This window comes from Callithrix jacchus, chromosome 17 (assembly GCF_049354715.1).
Source record: "Callithrix jacchus isolate 240 chromosome 17, calJac240_pri, whole genome shotgun sequence".
NCBI lineage: Eukaryota > Metazoa > Chordata > Mammalia > Primates > Cebidae > Callithrix > Callithrix jacchus.
In genome coordinates this window covers 58,425,753-58,445,311 of record NC_133518.1, presented here as the reverse complement: position 1 = coordinate 58,445,311, position 19,559 = coordinate 58,425,753, and the positions used below count along the sequence as shown (strand labels likewise).

Sequence of the window (19,559 nt, the reverse complement as noted above, 5' to 3'; positions counted from 1 at the left end):
TGCAAGGCTTGTTTACCCTGGGACTTTGTTATAGGGTGATCGAGTTATGAGGCAGCCTTTATTTTGGGAGAGTCCCCAGTATTAACTTTTTTCCTCTAGGTTATTCACATTTTCCAGAGACTAGTGATAATGGTAATAACAATTGAAACTTATTCAGCATGTAGCATATGTGGACACTGCTCTAAGCATTTTATATGTATTAACTCATTTAATCCTCACAGTGATCTCTATGAGGTTATCACCATCTCCATTGTGAGCAAATTGAGGCTGAGTAACAGGGTGACACAGCTTATTTATTGGCAGATATTTGAACCCAAGCAGGCTGGCTTTCAAATCTCTATGTTCATGATGCCCTACTTCCTTTCCTATGCACTGCCTACAGGCTAGAGGGCTGGTTTGACTTTTGGCTGCTGGCTCTCCAGGGGCCCAGTGGAAGAGAAAGCTAGAGGAAATGCATTACAGAGAATATACTTTTATTTATTAATGCTCTTATTAATGCCCTGCTACCTTACCTTGGGCTTGATGTCTTTGGCTACAAAACCCCTTTGCGAAAACAAATTCACAGTTTGGCAAGAGGAGTTGAGAGCTTGTGTGGAAGGGTAGGAAAACAAGGATAACATAGGATGAAGAACGGGATCCAATTGCCCTGAATACAAACTTTCAACCAGTCTTTCTATTTTCAGATCCAAGCTTTACCATACCTTCTTCCAAATGTTAACTCTTTCTGTATCTTGATTCTCAACTGCCTTCAGCTCAAAATAATCCTTATGCAAAAGTGGCATATTTTTGGGTGGCTATTCTGATCCCCTTTATAACATTTTTTTTTTTCTTTTTTGAGGTGGAGTTTTGTTCGTCACCCAGGCTGTAGTGCAATGGCATGATCTTGGCTCACTGCAATCTGTCTCCTGGCTTCAAGCGATTCTCTTGCCTCAGCCTCTTGAGTAGCTGGGATTACAGGCACATGACAACATGCCTGCCTAGTTTTTGTATTTTTAGTAAAGACAGGGTTTCACCATGTTGGTCAGGCTGGTCTCAAACTCTTGACCTCAAATAATTCACTTGTCCTGGCCTCCCAAAGTGCTGGGATTATAGGTGTGAGTCACTGTGCCTGGCAGCCTTCATATTTTAAAAAACGACTTGCGTTCCTATCCTAAGTATAGCTAGAGAGACAATATTCCCTGGTATCAGTGAGATTTCTTATAACTTCCAAGTGAATTAAAAAAAAAAAAATCTCACTATATTTCTTCTCCATCTTCTCAGCCTTGCTTTTGCCCAGGTTATGACACAGTTCCTTTCTTTTTTTACACAAAGTTCTTCTCACATAATGTAATTGGGTGGGTAGAATTTACAGAAGATACGGTGTTAAGACTGGGCTGCTTCTTCCTGTCTTATTTCCCACCTTGGTCCCCCCCCCCAGCCTCTCTCCCTGTTGCTAGACCTTGGACTCCTCCCAGCTTCTCAATTTATTTGTCATCTCCTTGCTTTTTGCTTCTTAGTGTATCTAATCAGAAGTTGTTTTGCTCCTCCCTATCAAACTGGAGTCTAATAATTCATATGAAAACATTAGACACTACAAAGATCATATTTTCTCCCATTTTTTTTAAGCAAAGCAATTCAGCTTTCTGCCTGGCTGTGTTGGTAGACTTCCTCTTTTATACCCAGAGATGTCAGCAGGATAGTTTCTTAAACCCTAAAGACTCAATGGCTGTCTCACTAAAAGGAATTCCACACTCAACATTGAACATAATAACGAGCTTTCACCTACCCATAGGTATTAATTCATATGTTCATCCATTCATCCCTCCATTTATCTAATCTATCCATTCCTTGCCAACCCACATCTAGTCATTCACCCATCCACTCCACTCAATTCTCAATTTCTCTGCTTTTGTCTGTTTGTTCTCTCTCCCCTCTTTCCAGAGACCCAGAACACTGTTAGTTTTAAATTTTATTTATTTATTTATTTTCAGAGACAAGGTCTTGCTCCATTGCCCAGGATGGAGTGCAGTGATGTGATCATAGCTCACTGTAGCCTTGAACTCCTGGCCTTGAGAAACCCTCCCTTCTTGGCCTCCCAAATATCATATTCCTATTTCACTGTTATATAGGACAATGAATAATTAATCTATGATCTATGAGAAGATTGTTCGGAAAGTTGAATTCCTCAACATGTCACAGAAGTCCTGTAACTGGATGAATCACTAACAATGTTATCACTGTAAAAATATATGCTTACAATTTTATAAATGTTTATAATATATACATAGCATTTAATGTTTGTTATGTATGAAGCTTGCTTTAGATTTACTATTTGTTCTTCCTTCTTTTATGTTAGTCAAAAGTAACTTTGTAGGCTCAGAGGCATAGGACAAGTTTGAAATAAATTTCATTCTTCAAAATGCTCCTCTTCTACCTTGACAATGATCAACAATTTTTTCCCCCCAAAGGCAGGGAAAGTTATTCCAGTTGGTTACAGAGTTGCAACCTGCTTGACTGAAAAACTTCCCAGGGTAAGCACTTTCAAAATATACCTTCATGTTTCTACTTTTACCTTGAATGTGAACATTGAGAAATGGACAACTCAACATTCCTTACGAAAGTGGTATAAATTTAATGTGGCCAATTTGGATTTTTTACTGTATTTTGAGATCTTCTATTGATTTTGTTCAAGACAGTGAAAATCCCAGGCTTACAATTTGTAGCTCTACAGGGATTCAATTACAGAGGATTCAATTTATTTCAGTAAGAATAATGGTATGTTTTCTAACCTGGATACTTCCTGGTTGTTTTCTAAATACGACATTTAAAATATGTTGTTTAAGGCACGTGTTCTCAGGGTCTGTGTCATGGGAAAAAAATGTTGCTTACTTTCACTAAGAAATAAATATATTTTAGGGGGATTTTCATTATTTGGGGCTGTAGTTAATGTACTTACTACATACATACACTTAAGGTTGTTGGTTGATTGGTGTAGATCAGTCGTGCTAATATTTTTAGAAACTGTACTTAATACTGTTTTCTTGACTTACTCTTTGTAGCTAATTACTCCACCTGAGGCAAAAAAGTATTTCAACTTCAGATATCCACCTGCTGGAGTAGAAAGAGTATTTTACGGAAGAGCAAATGATCCCCAAATTGCACCGTATTTGACACATGGAATTAGATCTAAAATTTCAATACCGGTAACTTATTTTCTCTTTTTACTTGTGTATTAATTAACCAAGGTGAAAATGCACAAATGAGGTATTAGTGAAATTCATTCGGTCCAATCTCCTTTTCACCCATAATTTTACTAGCCCTTTCTCAATCTGTCTTCCAAAAGCATTTATCTTGAGCAGTAAAAAAACTCCAAGCAGCAGCAGCCAAGACAGTATGAAGAAATTAATAGTTTAAGCCACAAACTATTTTCCTCTCAAATGATAAAAGCCTAGTTGCATTCCATTTTTTCACAACAAAGAGAAATGCTGTCAGGCTTTGTTAGACAGTAAGAAGGACTTTCTTGATGGGGCGTGGTGGCTTATGCCTATAATCTCAGCTCTTTGGGAGGCCAAGGTGAGAGGATCACCCGAGGTCAGGAGTTTGAGACCAGCCTGGCCAACATGGCAAAACCCCTTGTCTACTAAAAATAAAAAAAATAGCCAGGGCATGGTGGTGGGTGCCTGTAATCCCAGCTACTCAGGAGGCTGAATTGGCTGAATCAATTGCTTGAACCTGGGAGGTGGAGATCATGCCACTGCAATCTAGCCTGGGCGATAGAGCAAGACTCCATCTCAAAAAGGAAAAAAAAAAAAAGACTGTCTTGGTGACTTGGTTAGAGGCACTATAGAGTATTATATGGACATTGAGTGGAGGTGGAGTCAAAATGTTTGTTATTGCTGTTTATCGAGTGGACAGTCTAGATTTAGAAGACCTGATCTCTATATCTGAAGAGAACTTCTGGAAGTCGCATGGTTCTTGTGCTTTATATTTGAGTTGAGTAACCTGGAAGCTCTTGTTGTAAACCCTTTAGTGCCATTGAAACCTTTTAACTCATTAGAAAGTTCTTGTGTAGGCATGTTTAAACGTTATAGCCAATTCTGAAAGTTCATCTGAAGGTGTGTGTAGTCTCCTCTCCCCAGCTATTGATTAGGGTTTCCATTTGCGGATTTATACTTTTTTTTTGTTGATATATTTGTGCGTTGTATGATTTCTTTAGGCAAACACATTGATAAACCCACAGCCTATTACCACATTTCAACAGAAAATTAAAGATAAAAAAGAATCTATATATCTTAGCAATCGACGAGCACCATTAGGAAAATCTCATGATCAAGCACCAGGATTACCTAAAGGAATGGATACAATGAATACGACATTTGGGACAGCAGTCATCAGAGGTAGTAAAAAAAAATTAAGAGGTGGGAAGGGGATGGTAAAATAAGTCTCTTTGGAAAATTGGATTAAATATCCCACCCATTGGTATAGTGTTTGGTGATAGTGTAAATGATGATTCAAGAAGGAAAGATGGGATAGTAGCAAGAAAGTTACTCTCAGAATCCAAATTCTTGAAGTGTTTGTATGCAGAGGCAGGAAAAATTCAGGTATTGGAGTACAATACAGATATGGTGAGCAGAGTAGACATGGTGTAAAGACAGGAAAGAGCTCAACAAAATTGGCACTGGGACTGGCTAAAGGGCTGCAGTCCTTTTGCTCTGGACATCTATTTGTGTGTTTTATTTCCACCAGTGCTTCACATGTGTTCATGACTCTGAACTTTTTACAAAACAGAGTTCATGGTACAGGTAAGTTTGGGAAATGCTGTATACTGCACTCCATTCATGCAGATCCATGAGGTATACCTGCATATTAACCAAACACAGGGCAGAGTGCATAGTTGACTTCCACTCTGATTTTGAGAGGGAGTAGAGTACCATCTTTCAACAAATAACATATTGGAATTGGTCACAGGCCATTCTTCCTTCTGAAGGCCCAGCTTCCTGCCATGTTGTTGCGGGCCTTTCTTTCTCAAATTTCTCTCCTACACTCTTTTTCAGGTTATCCCCTCCCTCTAGGAGTCTTACCATAGGAGATCTCAAATTCCATCTTTCTTTATTTTGTGGAGAAATTATCTCTGTCTTTCCATAACCATTGAGACTCTCTTCCAGAACCTTACCTTTGTTCACTGAAAAGCTCATTAGATTATTTTCTTTTTCTTTCTTTCCCCCCTCCACCACTTTCTAAGGGTTTAGATTATTTTCCTTAAGAGTGACATCTACTCTGAAGATAAATTATACTTTGGGATGTAAAATCTGGAGTGGTACCTTATTGCATCAGATCTAAAATTTGTTAAAATTTGACACGTGAAAAATGTCTTTTAGAGCAGATAAAATACCCTTTTCTTTTTATGTTTCATATATATATTTGTATTTATATAGAGACTGGGGTCTCACCATGTTTTCAGGCTGGCCTCAAACTCCTGGACTCAGTGATTCTCCCAACTTGACCTCTCAAACAGCTTGGATTACAGGTGTGAGCCACTATTCCCTGCCTCTTCTTTTTGTTAGGTTTAATCCAATATATATGAAATGTTAGACATGACATTATAGCAGTCATGTCATAACTGCTACCTAGGAGTAGTTTGTTTAATGTGGGAAGTATTCTCTAAGTGTGCCTTATTTAAATATATAAAAGGAGCAATGTTTTAAAAACACGTGTATATGTGTATTATTACGTGTAATGGTTCATATATCAAAAAGAAGTTCTGCTTTACAGGATTATTTTGAATGGAATCATCTTCTGTATTCTTAACTATCAGTTTATATACCTCAATTCTTAGCAGAAAGGCCAAAAGAAGGGAAATTTCTTAATCTATGTTGTTAGGTCAAAAGGGAAGAGTAAAATTGTAAATGGGGTTACATTTACAAATTATTATCTAAAACAGTAAAAACAAAATTATTCACTGTACATAAAACTGGGTACCACTAGTCATGGGAATACAGCTATTAAACCAACATCTTTTCTAGGTTTAGGACCAATAGAAGAATTTCTTCCTGGTTCCAGTGATTTCCCTGGTACCTCTGGCTACATTGAGGACACAAATTCATATTTATTTATTTATTTATTTATTTTGAGATGGAGTCTCACTCTGTTGCCCAGGCTGGAGTGCAGTGTAGTGATCTCAGTTCCCTGTAACCTCTGCCTCCCAGGTTCAAGCGATTCTCCTGCCTCAGTCCCCTGAGCACCTGATGTTACAGGTGTGTGCCACCACGTCTGTCTAATTTTTGTATTTTTAGTAGAGACAGGGTTTCACTGTGTTGCTCAGGCTGGTCTCGAACTTCTGACCTCAGATGATCAACCCACCTTGACCTCCCAAAGTGCTGAGATTACAGGCCTGAGCCACCGTGCCTGGCCTGGAAATAGAGATTCAGATCAAAACAGACAGAAGATTTTTGCTTCCATTTCCAACTGCGAAAATGTAAACCATGGCTACCCTACAGGGCATGAGGGGTCCTAAATTGTGATTCTGATTTGTTGAGATCATCTTGAGAGCCTGCAGCAAACTAAAATAAAAATTATACTGGAACATGGCTTACCACAACTAGACAGTTAACTGATAATAGAGTTCTTTTTTTTTTTTTTTTCAGACAGTCTTACTCTGTTGCCCAGGCTGGAGTGCAGTGGCACAATCTCGGCTCGCTGCAACCTCCGCTTCCCGGGTTCAAGCAATTCGCCTGCCTCAGCCTCCCAAGTAGAGTATACCTTGGATCACAGGCACGTGCCACCACGTTTGGCTAATTCTTGTATTTTTAGTTAGAGATGGGGTTTCACTATGTTGACCAGGCTGGAAGGCTGGAATATTTTTTTCGTATTTTTTTTTTTTTTTTTTTAATAGAGATGAGGTTTCGTCATGTTGGCCAGGCTGGTCTCGAACTCCTGACTTCAGGTGATCCATCCTCTTTGGCTTCCCAAAGTGCTGGGATTACATGTGTGAGCCACTGGGCCCAGCCAACTGATAACAGAGTTCTAATATTCTTTAGACTTCTGGGGGGGTGAGCCAGGTCAAGTGGGCTTCCCTTTCTTGATAAATCGTTTATGTTGGCTTTGTGATCTCTCAAGCTGTCTCTGTAGCCTTGCATCCAGCATATCTAATCTCTCATTTGTTCCAGTCAATATAAGTTGACTGTATAATAGATTAAAAAATACCTTGAAACTGATTTTATTAATTCTTCTTTCAGAATACTCTGCTAAAGATGTGGTGAATCCACCAAAATCCTATGAAAAAGTATTTGAAGAAGGAAATGAAGGACATGATTTGTATGTTGTTTCTCACAATGATTATTATGCAGGTAAGTGTCTTCCAATGCCAAATGGGCCTGAAGATGTGGGACTCTCAGATTTGTGAAGACGAATAAAAGAGATAATGTACATCAAGTTAAATGCCTGGCATATAATAGGTGATTAATACAATATTATTCATAAGGTCATAAACAATGGTAGCTGGGAAAACATGTACTGCATATACTTATGGTTTAAAAAATTTTTTTATTTAAATTTTTTTTAGACAGGGGTCTCTCTGTTGCCCAGGTTGAAGTGCACTGGTATGATCATGGCTCATTGCAGCCTCCACCTCCTAGGCTCAAGAGATCCTTCTATCTTAGCTTCCTGAACAGCTGGAACTACAGGTGTGCACTACCATGCCTGGCTAATTTTTTGAGTTTTTAAAATTTATTTTTTATTTTTAAAAATTGTTTTTATTTTTTAAGATGGGGTTTCACCATGATAGTCAGGCTGGTCTTGAACTACTGACCTCAGGTGATCCACCCACCTTGGCCTCCCAAAGTGCTAGGATTACAGGTGTGAGCCACCATGCCCAGCCTTTAATTTTTTGCGTTTTTAAATAGAGATGAAGTCTTCATATGTTGTCCAGGCTGGTCTCAAACTCTTGAGCTCAAGCGATGCTTCCATCTTGACCTCCCAAAGTGCTGGGATTACAGGCATGTACCACTGCACTTGACTCAAAAGACTTATTCTAAATGCTTAATTTTATATAAAGAATATTGGGTGATGGTCAAGTTCACACATTTTTAAATAGATCAGGTTCAAATCCTAGCTCATCCATTTACTATCTTTTTTTTTCCCCTTTTTCCATTTACTATCTTTTAAAACTTGGGCAATTTACTTATTTGATCATTACACATTTCTTATCTCTTAAATGGATATAGTAATTCTGTGAGGATTGAGTAGATGCCAGAAGCTTAACATAGCACTGGAACATAGTTAGGGCTCATAATTATTAGATACTATTATTATTATTATTATTATTATTCAGTGATCCTGACTTAAAGTTTCATGTCTAGTAGTAGCATATTACTAGAATTATTCCATAGCACAACTTAAAGGCATTCGATTTTTATAGTGCTATAAATAAAACTCAATTGCCAATATGTTGATGCTAAGTAAAGTCTTGATACAATAAAGGATTGAAAAGTAGACTCCGATACATGTCCTGAGAAAGTCTACGGATCGTGCATCGTTCATAAACTCAATCTTCATTAGCTAGAAGAGCTGCGGTTCACTGCAGCACAGCACCCATTCTTTTTTGCTCCTTGTTTCTTTACTTTTTTTCCTCCACTGCTGTCTGACACTAGACTCTCTTTCTATGCTCTTCCTTCCAATTTTTTGTTTATAGCCTCTCATCCCCATTGCTTCACTCTCTGGAGTCTGCCATTCGCTTCTTTCATAGCTGATGTGTGTTATTTTCCTCACTCCCCCTCTTTCTCCCCTCCCCTCCCCTCCTCTCCCCTCACCTCCCCTCTACTCCCCTCCCCTTTCCTTCTCCTCCCCTCTCCCTCCCATCTCCATTCCTCTCCTTTTTTTTCCTTTCTTCTTTTTTGTCAGCAATAAGGAAGTATCTACTGGTTCTTTACATTCCCGAACATGTTTCCAGATTGTCTAAGATGGTCTCTACTCTCACAATGCCCCGTTGCCATCCGTGCAGACACCATATTCCTTCTTATGGTCTTGACTTCTCTCTAGAGCTTTACCCTTCTACTTCCCTAGCCCATTCCTCTCTTTTGTTTTTCTCCTCCTTTCTTCCTTCTCTGTCTTGTCAAAATATTTTATTCACATTTGAAAAAGTTTCATGTTTATTGCACTGTCTAATCCAATGCTCTTTAATTGTTTTCAAAAGAACTTTGGTCTGGGCACAGTGGCTCACTCTTGTAATCCCAGCACTTTCGGAGACCGAGGCAGGTGGATCGCTTGAGCCCAGGAGTTTGAGGACCAGCCTGAGCAACATAGTGAGAACCTGTATCTATAAAAAATAAATTAAAAAGTTAGCCAGGCATGGTGGCACATACCTGTAGTTGCTGCTACTTGGGAGTCTAAGATGGGAGGATTGCTTGAGCCCAGGAGTTCCAAGTTGCAGTGAACCATGATTGTGCCACTGCACTCCAGGCCTGGGCAAGAGTGAGACCCTGTCTCAAAATAAAATAAAAAATAAAAAGAACTATGTCCATAAATATGTACACTGTGTAGACAGCCTATAATGAGATTCCTTATAAGCATTTGACAGTCTGAGAAAAATAAGTCTGTTTTTTTAATATTTAAAAGAGCTCTAATGAACCATAACATGACTATAATTCCCTTCATTTGCTGATTTTTATGTAAGTTTCATTGGCCTCTTGAAAAGTTGTGGAATATGATCTTTTAAATATTGTCTTAATTTTTTCCTCATAAGGAAAGTACATTTATTTTTTATTACAAAAATATATTATAATTGCATAAAATTTAAATATTAACAAATGAAGAAAGAGTAAATGTAACCTTGAAATCCCATTAGCTAGAGATAACTACAGTTGAGAAGTTGATCATTTTAAACATTGTTATTTTTCTTTTATTGGGTACAGAGTAGGTATATATATTTATGGGGTACATGAGATGTTTTGACATGGGCATGCAACGTGAAAATAAGTGCATCTTGGAGAATGGTATATCCATCCCCTCAAGCATTTATACTTTGAGTTACAAACAATACAATTATACTCTTTATGTTATTTTAAAATGTACAATTAAGTTATTACTGACTATAGTCACCCTAATGTGCTATCAAGTAGTGGGTCTTATTCATTCTTTCTATTTTTTTTTTCCTCTCCCACTGCCACTATCTTTCTCAGCCTTTGGTAATCATCCTTCTACTCTATTTCCATGAGTTCAATTGTTTTTATTTTTAGATCCCACAATTAAATGAGAACATGCAATGTTTTTTTTCTGTGCCTGGCTTATTTCACTTAACATAATGATCTCCAGTTCCATCCCTGTTGTTGCAAAAGACTGGAATTCATTCTTCTTTATGGCTGAATAGTACTCCATTGTATATATGTATCCTGTTTTCTTTATACATTCATCTTTACTTTATCCATTCATCTGTTGATGGATTCATAGGCTGCTTCCAAATCTTAGCCATTGTTAGCAGTGCTGAAACAAACACAGGAGTGCATATATCTCTCTGATATACTGATTTCCTCTCTTTTTGTTTTTGAGACAGTTTTGCTGTGTCACCCAGGCTAGAGTGCAGTGGCATGATCTCAGCTCACTGCAACCTCCACCTCCTGGCTTCTGATTCTCCCTCCTCAGCTTCCCAAGTAGCTGGGATTACAGGCTCCCGCCATCATGCCTGGCTAATTTTTGTATTTTTAGTAGAGACGAGGTTTCTCCATGTTGGTCAGGCTGGTCTTGAACTCCTGACCTCAGGTGATCCACCCATGTTGGTCTCCCAAAGTGCTGGGATTACAGGCATGAGCTGCCTCGACTGACCTGGGATTACTTTTTAAATTTCTTTTTTACATTGTTCACTGTTGGTATATGGAAATGCTACTGATTTTTTAATGTTTATTTTGTATCTTATAACTTTATTGAAATTGTCACTTCTAATAGTTTTCTTGTGGAGTCTTTAGATTTTTCTAAATATAAGATCATATTATCTGCAAATAAGGATAATTTGGCCTCTTTCCCAATTTGGGTGCCCTTTATATCTTTCTCTTGTCAGATTGCTTTAGCTTGGACTTTCAGTATGAAGGAAGAACTTTTCAGTTTTTCCCCATTCAGTATCATACTAGCTGGGTGTCTGTTGTATATGGCTTTTATGTTGAGGTGTGTTCCTTCTACATCAGTGTGTTGAGAGCTTTTAGTATGAAGGGATGTTGAATTTTATCAAATGCTTTTTCAGCATCAATTGAAATGATCATATGGTTTTTTATCCTTCATTCTTTTGATATGATATATCGCATTGATTGATTTGCGTATGTTGAAAAATACTTGGGTCCCAGAGATAAATCTCCTGAGACTTGCAAATATTATCTTAAACCTATTATTTTAACCTGATAATGACCTAACACTATTTGCATAAAAAAACAAGAAAAAATAAAAACCCTATGCCTTTTGTCCCCCAAGCTTTTGAACTCTGTTGTTTCTATTTATATCTTCTTATAATCTCTATGTCTTGAAAAGTTGTTGTAGTTATTATTTTGGATTGGTTCATTGTTTAGTCTATCTACTTGGGATAAGAGTAGTTTGGATACCACAGTTAAAGTGTTATAATATTCTGTGTTTATCTGTGTGCTTACTATTACAGTTAGTTTTGCACCTTCAAGTGATTATTCATTATTCATTATTTTTTTTTCCCTTTCTGATTGAAGTACTCCCTTAAGCATTTCTTAAGACAGGTCTGGTATTGATGTAATCCCTCTGCTTTTTTTTTCAAAATTTTTTTTTGCCTCGGAGAGTATTTCTTCATCATGTTTGAAGGATATTTTCACCAGATAAGACACACTATTCTAGGGTAAAACTTTCTTTCCTTCAGCACTTTAAATATGTCATGGTGCTCTCTCCCGGTCTGTAAAGTTTCCACTGAAAAGTCTGCTGTCAGATTTCTTTATTGTATGTTGTTTCTTTACTCAGACTTCTTTTAGAATCCTTTCTTCATCCTTGACTTTTGGGAGTTTAATTATTAAGTGTCTTGAGGTTGTCTTCTTTGGGTTAAATCTGCTTGGTGTTCTATAACCTTCTTGTACTTGGATATTGATGTCTTTCCTAGGTTTGAGAAGTTCTCTGTTATCCCTTTGAATAAACTTTCTACTCCTATCTCTTTCTCTATTTTCTCTTTAAGGGCAATAAATTTTTTAAAAAAGTAATAAATTAAAAAAAATAAATTTAGTCTCTTTATGTTTCCCAGGCTAGTCTTGAATTCCTGGGCTCACACGATCTTTGAACCTTGGTGTCCCAAAGTACTGGGATTACAAATGTGAGTCACCATGCTTGGCAAGGCCAATAACTCTTAGATTTGACCCTTTGAGACTATTTTTCTATATCCTTTAGTTTTTTTTCTTCTTTTGTCTTCTCTGATTGTATTTTCAAATAGCCTCTTTTCAAGCTCATTAACTCTTCTGCTTGATCAATTCTGCTGTTGAGAGACTGATGTACTTTTAAGTTTGTCAAATGAATTTTTCAGCTCCAGAATTTCTGCTTGATTCTTTTTGTTTTTGTTTGTTTGTTTGTTTGTTTTTGAAACAGAGTCTCTCTCTGTTGCCCACCTTGGAGTACAGTGGTGTGATCTTGGCTCACTGCAACCTCCACCTCCCGGGTTCAAGTGATTCTCCTGCCTCAGCCCCCCCCAGTAGCTGGGATTACAGGTGCCATCATGCCTGACTAATTTTTGTATTTTTGGTAGAGATAAGGTTTTATCATGTTGGCCAGGCTGATCTCGAACTCGTGGCCTCAAGTGATACACCTGTTTTGGCCTTCAAAGGGCTGGGATTACACGCATGAGCTACCATGCCTGGCCTTTGCTTGATTCTTTTTAATTATTTCTGCTTCTTTCTTAAATTTACTGAATTCCTTCTCTGTGTTATCTTAAATTTCTTTGTGTTTCCTCAACACAGCTATTTTGAATTCTCTGTCTGAAAGGACATATAGCTCTGTTTCTCTGTGATTTGTCCCTGGTGCCTTATTTAGTTTATTTAGTGAGGTCATGTTTTCCTGGATGGTGTTGATGCTTGTAGATGTTCCTTGGTGTCTGGCATTGAACACTTAGATGTTTACTGTAGTTCTGTCTGTGCTAATTTGTACCCGTTCATCTTGGAAAAGCTTTCCAGATATTTGAAAGGACTTGGGTATTGTGATCTAAGCTGTATCTGCTTTAGGGGGTACTCCAAGCCCAGTAACACTGTGGTTTTTGCAAACTTGTAGAGGTACTGTCTTGATGGAATTGGACAAGATCCAGGAGTATTTCCTGGGTTACCAGGCAGAGCCTCATGTTCTCTTCCCTACATTCTCCCTAACATATAGTCTTTCTCTCTGTTCTAAGCCACCTAAAGTTGGGGGTTGAATGACACAAGTACACCTGTGTCCACCACAGCTGACTGTGTTGGCTCAGACTAGAAGCTAGTGTAGCATTGGGCCTCACTAAAGTCTTGCTGTACTCACCCCCTGGCTGCAGCCTATGTTCACTCAAGGTCCTGGGACTCTACAGTTAACAGGAGGCAAAGCCAGCCAGAGCTGTGTCTTTTCCTTCAGGGTGGTGAGATCACCCAGGCCCTGGGTGGGTCCAGAAGTACCATCTTGGAATCAGGGATTAGAGTAAAAAACCTTAGAAGTCTACCTGGTATTCTACTGTATTTCAGCTGAGCTGGCACTCAAACCACAAGACACAGTCTTTCCCACTCTTCCTTCCCCTTCCCAAAGGCAGAGGAGCCTCACTAGGTAGCCACCGCTACCCCAGGCCACAAGGAATACTGCCAGACCATCACCAGTGTTCTCTTAAGGCCCAAGGTCTCTTAAGTCAGCTTGTGGTTAATGGCCTGGAACTTACCTTTCTGGGAATTGGGTTCCCCTCTTGCCCAGAGCAGGTCCAGAAATGCTATTCAAGAGCCAAGTCCTGGAATCGGGAATCTTAAGAGCTTGCTTGGTGCTCTACAACCTTGTGGCCATGCTGGTACCCAAGGTGTAAGACAAAGTCCCCTTTACTTTTCCCTTTGCTTTTCTCAAGCAGAAGGAGTTTTGCTCCATAGCTACCATAGCTGGTAAGGTGCTGAGTGTCATCTTAAGCCAGAAAGTCTTTGAGGCTCACCCAATGCCCTTGATGTACTACTGGGTATTGCAGCTGGTTATTCAGGTCCCAAGAGCTCTTCATTTAGCGGGTGATGAATGCTGCCAGGATTGGGTTCTTTCCTTTAAGGTAGTGGGCTCCCTTCTGGCCCAGGATGTGACTAGAAATGTCATCTGTGAATCAAGTCCTGGAACAGAGGCCTCCTGAGTCCCACTAGTGCCCTATCTTGCTGTGACTAAGGTGGTATCCTAGATGCAAGGTGAAGTCTTCCCTGCTCTTCCCTTTCTTCACCTCAAGCAGAAGGAAGGGGTCCCTTCTGGAGCTGTAAATGAGCTGTGCAGCCTGGGGTTAGGGAAGGGGCAATGCCAGTATTTCCTTGGCTGCCCCAGCTGGTGTCCCAGTATGACACGTATCCTGCCCCCACCATCTCCCTCAGTCCACTGTCTCTGGGCCTGGTTCTGCTCTAACAGTTGTTTCAGTCCTCATGGCCTAGACTGTCTTTCAAGGTTACTTGGAGACACAGTGCTGTAGCCCTGGGTGGCAAGGTTTGCAGGCACTCAAGTTTGGACTACTGGGATTGGCAACTCCTTTTTTGGTAGGGCTGATTTAAATGCTTCCTCTGTGGACAGGCATTGGTGGGTTTGGTTCACTTTTCCTTTCTGCTCTAACAGGACAGCACTGAGTTCAACACCTCACAATTGCTGTTTTCCCTGTCCTGGTGCCAGAAGAAGCTCTTCAACCACTCTGCTGCTGCCAGGGTTGGGGAGGGGTGGTGTCCACGATTCAAAACTATTTTTTCTGTCTATCTTCAGTGCCTCTTTTTTTTTTTCAGTGCTATGAAGTTAAAACCAGGTACTTATGAAGTAAAACCAGGTATCCACCTGATTTTTGACATGGGCACTCATTCTGTATAGATAGTTGTCAACTTGGTGTCCTTGCAGGGCGGTTGGGGGCAGGTGTGGGTCTGGTACAGGGGACTGGGACATGATCAGTGAAGCTTTCTATTCTGCCATCTTGCTCCACTTCCTCTCTCTGAACACTTTTTCTAACCCCCATCCATTGAGCCATTAAATCATTCAGCATTAAATAAATGGGATAATACTCTCCATGCTTTTAGGGAGCCTGCTCTAGATATTTTAAATATTTTACTTAAATAATATTTAAAAAGCAATAAATATGTGTCTACAACATTTGAAATATACTTAATACTTTAAAGTAACTTAATTTTAATCATTGCTAAAATGATACTTTTATAAAATGAAAGCTATATAGAAATATACAATATACAAAAAAATTTTCACAATTCTCAATCTCACACAGATAATACTTTTTCTTTTTTCTTTTTGAGATGGAGTTTCACTCTTTCACCCCAAGCTGGAGTGAAGTGGGGCCGTCTCAGCTCATTGCAACCTCTGCCCACTGGGTTCAAGCAATTCTCTTGCCTCAGCCTCCTGAGTAGCTGGGATTACAGGTGCCTGCCACCACACCCAGCTTATTTTTGTATTTGTAATAGAGACAGGTTTCACCATATTGGTCAGGCTGGTCTCAAACTCCTGACCTCAGGTGATTCACCTGCCTTGGCCTCCCAAAGTGCTAGGATTACAGTCGTGAGCCACCACACCCTGCTGATGATGCTTTCATAGATGTTTTTCTTTGGACTTTCATATGTATCAGTATATATGTTCTTTTTGTTCCACATCATACGTTTCCTTTTGCTTTTTTTGTCTTATGAAATATTTTGGAATGTCTTTTCATGTATCTACATTATATTTTCACTATTATGAAAATATATTGTCTATATACCTTTGTAAATGTGATTGGCTATTTCCTTAGGTTACATTCCTAGATTTCTGAGAGTCTGAAGTTTTTACTCTTAGAGCCAAACCAGCAGCTCAAATTACTGCCCAATTTGCGCTTAGACCCAATGTATGAGAATATCCATTTCTCCACACCCTTCCCAATAATGAGCTCTGCCAATCTTCTTTATTTTTGCTTAACTATATATATAATTTCTTGTTACTTCAATATAATTATATTTCTTGTCACAAGACATTTACTGTTTTTATTTACATTATTTGAATTACTAGTGAGACTGAATATCTTTATTTCAACGTTTCTTTTTTTTTTTTTTTTTTTTTTTTGAGACGGAGTTTTGCTCTTGCTGCCCAGGCTGGAGTGCAATGGTGTGATCTCAGCTAACTGCAACCTCTACTTCCTGAGTTCAAGTGTTTCTCCTGCCTCAGCCTCCTGGGTAGCTGGGATTACAGGCGCCAACCACCATGCCTGACTAATTTTTTGTATTTTTAGTAGAGATGGGGTTTCACTATGTTGGCCAGGTGTATGTCTGTTTTTACGCAGTACCATACTATTCTAATTACTATAGATCTGTAACAGAATTTAAATCAGAATTTGTGATGCTTCCAACTTTTTTCTTTTTCCTAATAATTACTTTGGCTATTCAGAATCTTTTGTGTTTCTATGTACATTTTAGGATTTTTTTTTTTTATTTCTGTGATGAATGCTATTGGAATTTTGATAGGGATCACATTGAATCTGTATTTTGCTTTGGATAGTGTGAACATTTTAAGAAAATTAATTCTTCCGATGAATGAGCATAGAATGTCTTTTCATTTTATTTGTGTCCTCTTCAATATCTTTTATCATTGTTTTATAGTTTGCAGTATACAGGTCTTTTACCTCTTTGGTTAAGTTCATTCCTAAGTATCTTATTTTTTAATGCTATCATAAATTGAATTGTTTTCTTGATTTCTTTTTTGTATAGGTTGTTATTTTTTGTAGAAATGCCATGGATTTTTATGTGTTGATTTTGTATTTTTCGACTTTACTTCATTTATTAGTTCTTTTGTTTTTTGAGAAAGAGCCTCACTCTGTTGCCCAGGCTGGAGTGCAGTGGTGTGATCTTGGCTCACTGCATGCTCGGCCTCCTGGGGTCAAGCGATTCTTGTGTCGCAGCCTCCCAGGTAGCTGGGATTACAGGTGCCACCATGACCAGCTAAGGTTTGTCTTTTTAGAGAAGACAGGGTTTCACCATGTTGGCCAGACTAGTCTCGAACTCCTGGCCTCAAGTGATCCACCAGTCTCGGCCTCCCAACGTGCTGGGATTACAGGCATGAACCACTGTGCCCAACCAAATTAATTACTTCTAACAGCTTTTTGAATGAGTCTTTGGGAATTTATACACATAGTTTTTCAAATATTGACACAAAGAATTGTTGTGTATAGCATCCCACCAGTCTCCCAGCTCACGTGGGGGAATGCTTCTGTAGTCTGTAGCTAAATCTGTGCAATTCCCACACTGTTACAATTTCATTTTTTGTCTCATTCTCATTTTCAATGTAAATGAGAATATAACGTGTGTCTTGCAAGATAAGATTGTGTTGCTTAAGTCGTAAGTCTTCCTTTTTTTTCCCCACAGGAGAGGCAAAGAACCGAAAGTATAACCCATCAAGTTTCCATAGGTTTAATGTGTATGGAGTACCAACACCACATTTTAATGATGGAAGAGCCATGGCTAAATCTTTGTATTGGCTCCATGAACTACAGATGTAAGTTTAATTACATTGTGCTCAGGAACAAGTATTAGACATTTGGACTTAAAGAAAAGTTGATTTTTAAAATTTACTTTTTGAAGAGGTAATACAATGACATGGTTCAAACAAAATTATTAGAAAAAAATAGAAAAAATAGTGTAATATATTTCACTTCTGACACCCATCTAATCTAGTTTCTACAGAGGTAAAAATGATACCTTTTTTTCTTTTAGCTGTTTTTATTCTGAAGTTACAAGCAAACATAAAGACCTATATGCATGTTTTAATTCTCTGGGATCAACTTTATTGTGTTTCTTAAATACAATGGACTTTCAAAACTCTACTAAGACAATTATAATTAACTTGAAATTTATTTACTTGTCTATTTTATTATGAGACAGTGTCTTGCTCTATTGCCCAGGCTGGAGTGCAGTAGGGCTGTCATAGCTCACTGCAACCTTGAACTCTTGAACTCAAGCTATCCACCTCAGCCTTCTGAATAGCTGGGCATAAAGGCATGAGCCAACTTCCTGTCTTGACCTGACATTTGTTATTCAGCTTTGTTGAATAGTTATTTGGGCACCTGAGCATCAGACTCAACTTTTTCAAATTGTGACCTTTTTATGTCTTCATTCCATATAAACTACTTCCCTAGGAAACAAAATTGGATCCTTAGTTTTTCATTTCCTGTATTATATTTTATATCTGAGCTAACACACACACTTTGGAAGATTGCTCATAAAAATCTAGGTTTCTTGTTATGCTTAAAAAAATCAGAAGATTGTGGACACTGATGCCATGGGTTGAAAATTGTAAATACTGGTACCTCGCCACCCTCCCCAAAAAGACATGTCTATGTCCTGATGCCCAGAACCTATGAATGTTACTTTGTGTGGAAAAAGGGTCTTTGTAGATGTAATTAAGTATCTTGAGGTGAAGAGATCATTCTGGAGTACCTGAGTGGGAATTAAATCCAATGGTCAGTATCCATAGAGGGGCAGAAGAAGATCTGATACACAAGAAGAAAAGACATGCAGAAGGGAAGGTATGTGAGGATGGAGATAAAAATTGGTGTCATGTGCCTGTAACCAAGTAATGCTAAGTAATGCCAAGAGCCGTCAGACTTTGGAAGAAGCAAGTAACAGGCTGGGTGTGGTGGCACATGCCTGTAGTCCCAGCACTTTGGGAGGCTGAGGTGGGAACATGGCTTGAGCCAAGGAGCTTGAGGCTAGCCTGGGCAACATATTGAGACCCCATTTCTAGGGAAAAAACAAAAAAAGCAAGAAATGAATTCTCCCCTAGAGTTGTTGGAAGAAATGTGGCCTTGCTGACACTTTGATTTCAGCCTTCTGGCTTCCAGGACTGTGAGAGAATACATTTCAAAAGCCACCAGGTTTTGGTAATTTGTTATAGAAACCACATGAAACTAATGCATGGGGCTTACATTCATATTTGCCAATGATAGGGGTAGATTTGTTCTGAACTCTGCCCTTTTTAAAGGAGACAACGTCCCCCTAGGTTTCCATAGGCTCACCATGCACGCAAACTTGGCATTCCTGCAGATGTCCAAACTGCCTCACTCTTTTGCCTATTTTGTCTCTGTGACAATAACAGCTTTCAGTCATAGAGGCAAAATTCTGAGCTCTTTATATGTTATTGGTTTAATTATAATTCACCTATCCTGTGGAGTTCCTCTGTTTGTTATAGCCCTAAATGGCATTGATTTATTCTGACTCCCCCTACATTTTTCCTACTCCACCCCTGCCAACAAATGGGAAGGAAATGAAGAAATGAGATTAATTACTTACATTTCTTCTTTTGTTTCTCCACAGAGTGTCACTCTTCTCCAGAAATGCATTCAGCTCAGTAGTTCAATAGTACTGGAGATACTTTGAAAAGCAAATGGAGTTTAAGAATGTAATAAT

At 38.7% G+C, this 19,559-nt stretch overlaps 1 protein-coding gene across 2 annotated transcripts in view; it reads left to right on the top strand.

Annotated features, from left to right (window-relative positions):
* EFHB (EF-hand domain family member B) overlaps window positions 1-19,559 on the top strand; it is a 50,496-nt gene that overhangs the window by 8,332 nt on the left and 22,605 nt on the right. For both annotated transcript variants that reach the window (XM_035277848.3, XM_002807669.6), the window contains exons 2-6: window positions 2,448-2,510; window positions 3,039-3,182; window positions 4,196-4,376; window positions 7,215-7,325; window positions 17,520-17,649. In XM_035277848.3, coding sequence (XP_035133739.2) covers window positions 2,448-2,510; window positions 3,039-3,182; window positions 4,196-4,376; window positions 7,215-7,325; window positions 17,520-17,649 — 629 coding nt within the window. The remainder of the gene's footprint in view (window positions 1-2,447; window positions 2,511-3,038; window positions 3,183-4,195; window positions 4,377-7,214; window positions 7,326-17,519; window positions 17,650-19,559) is intronic.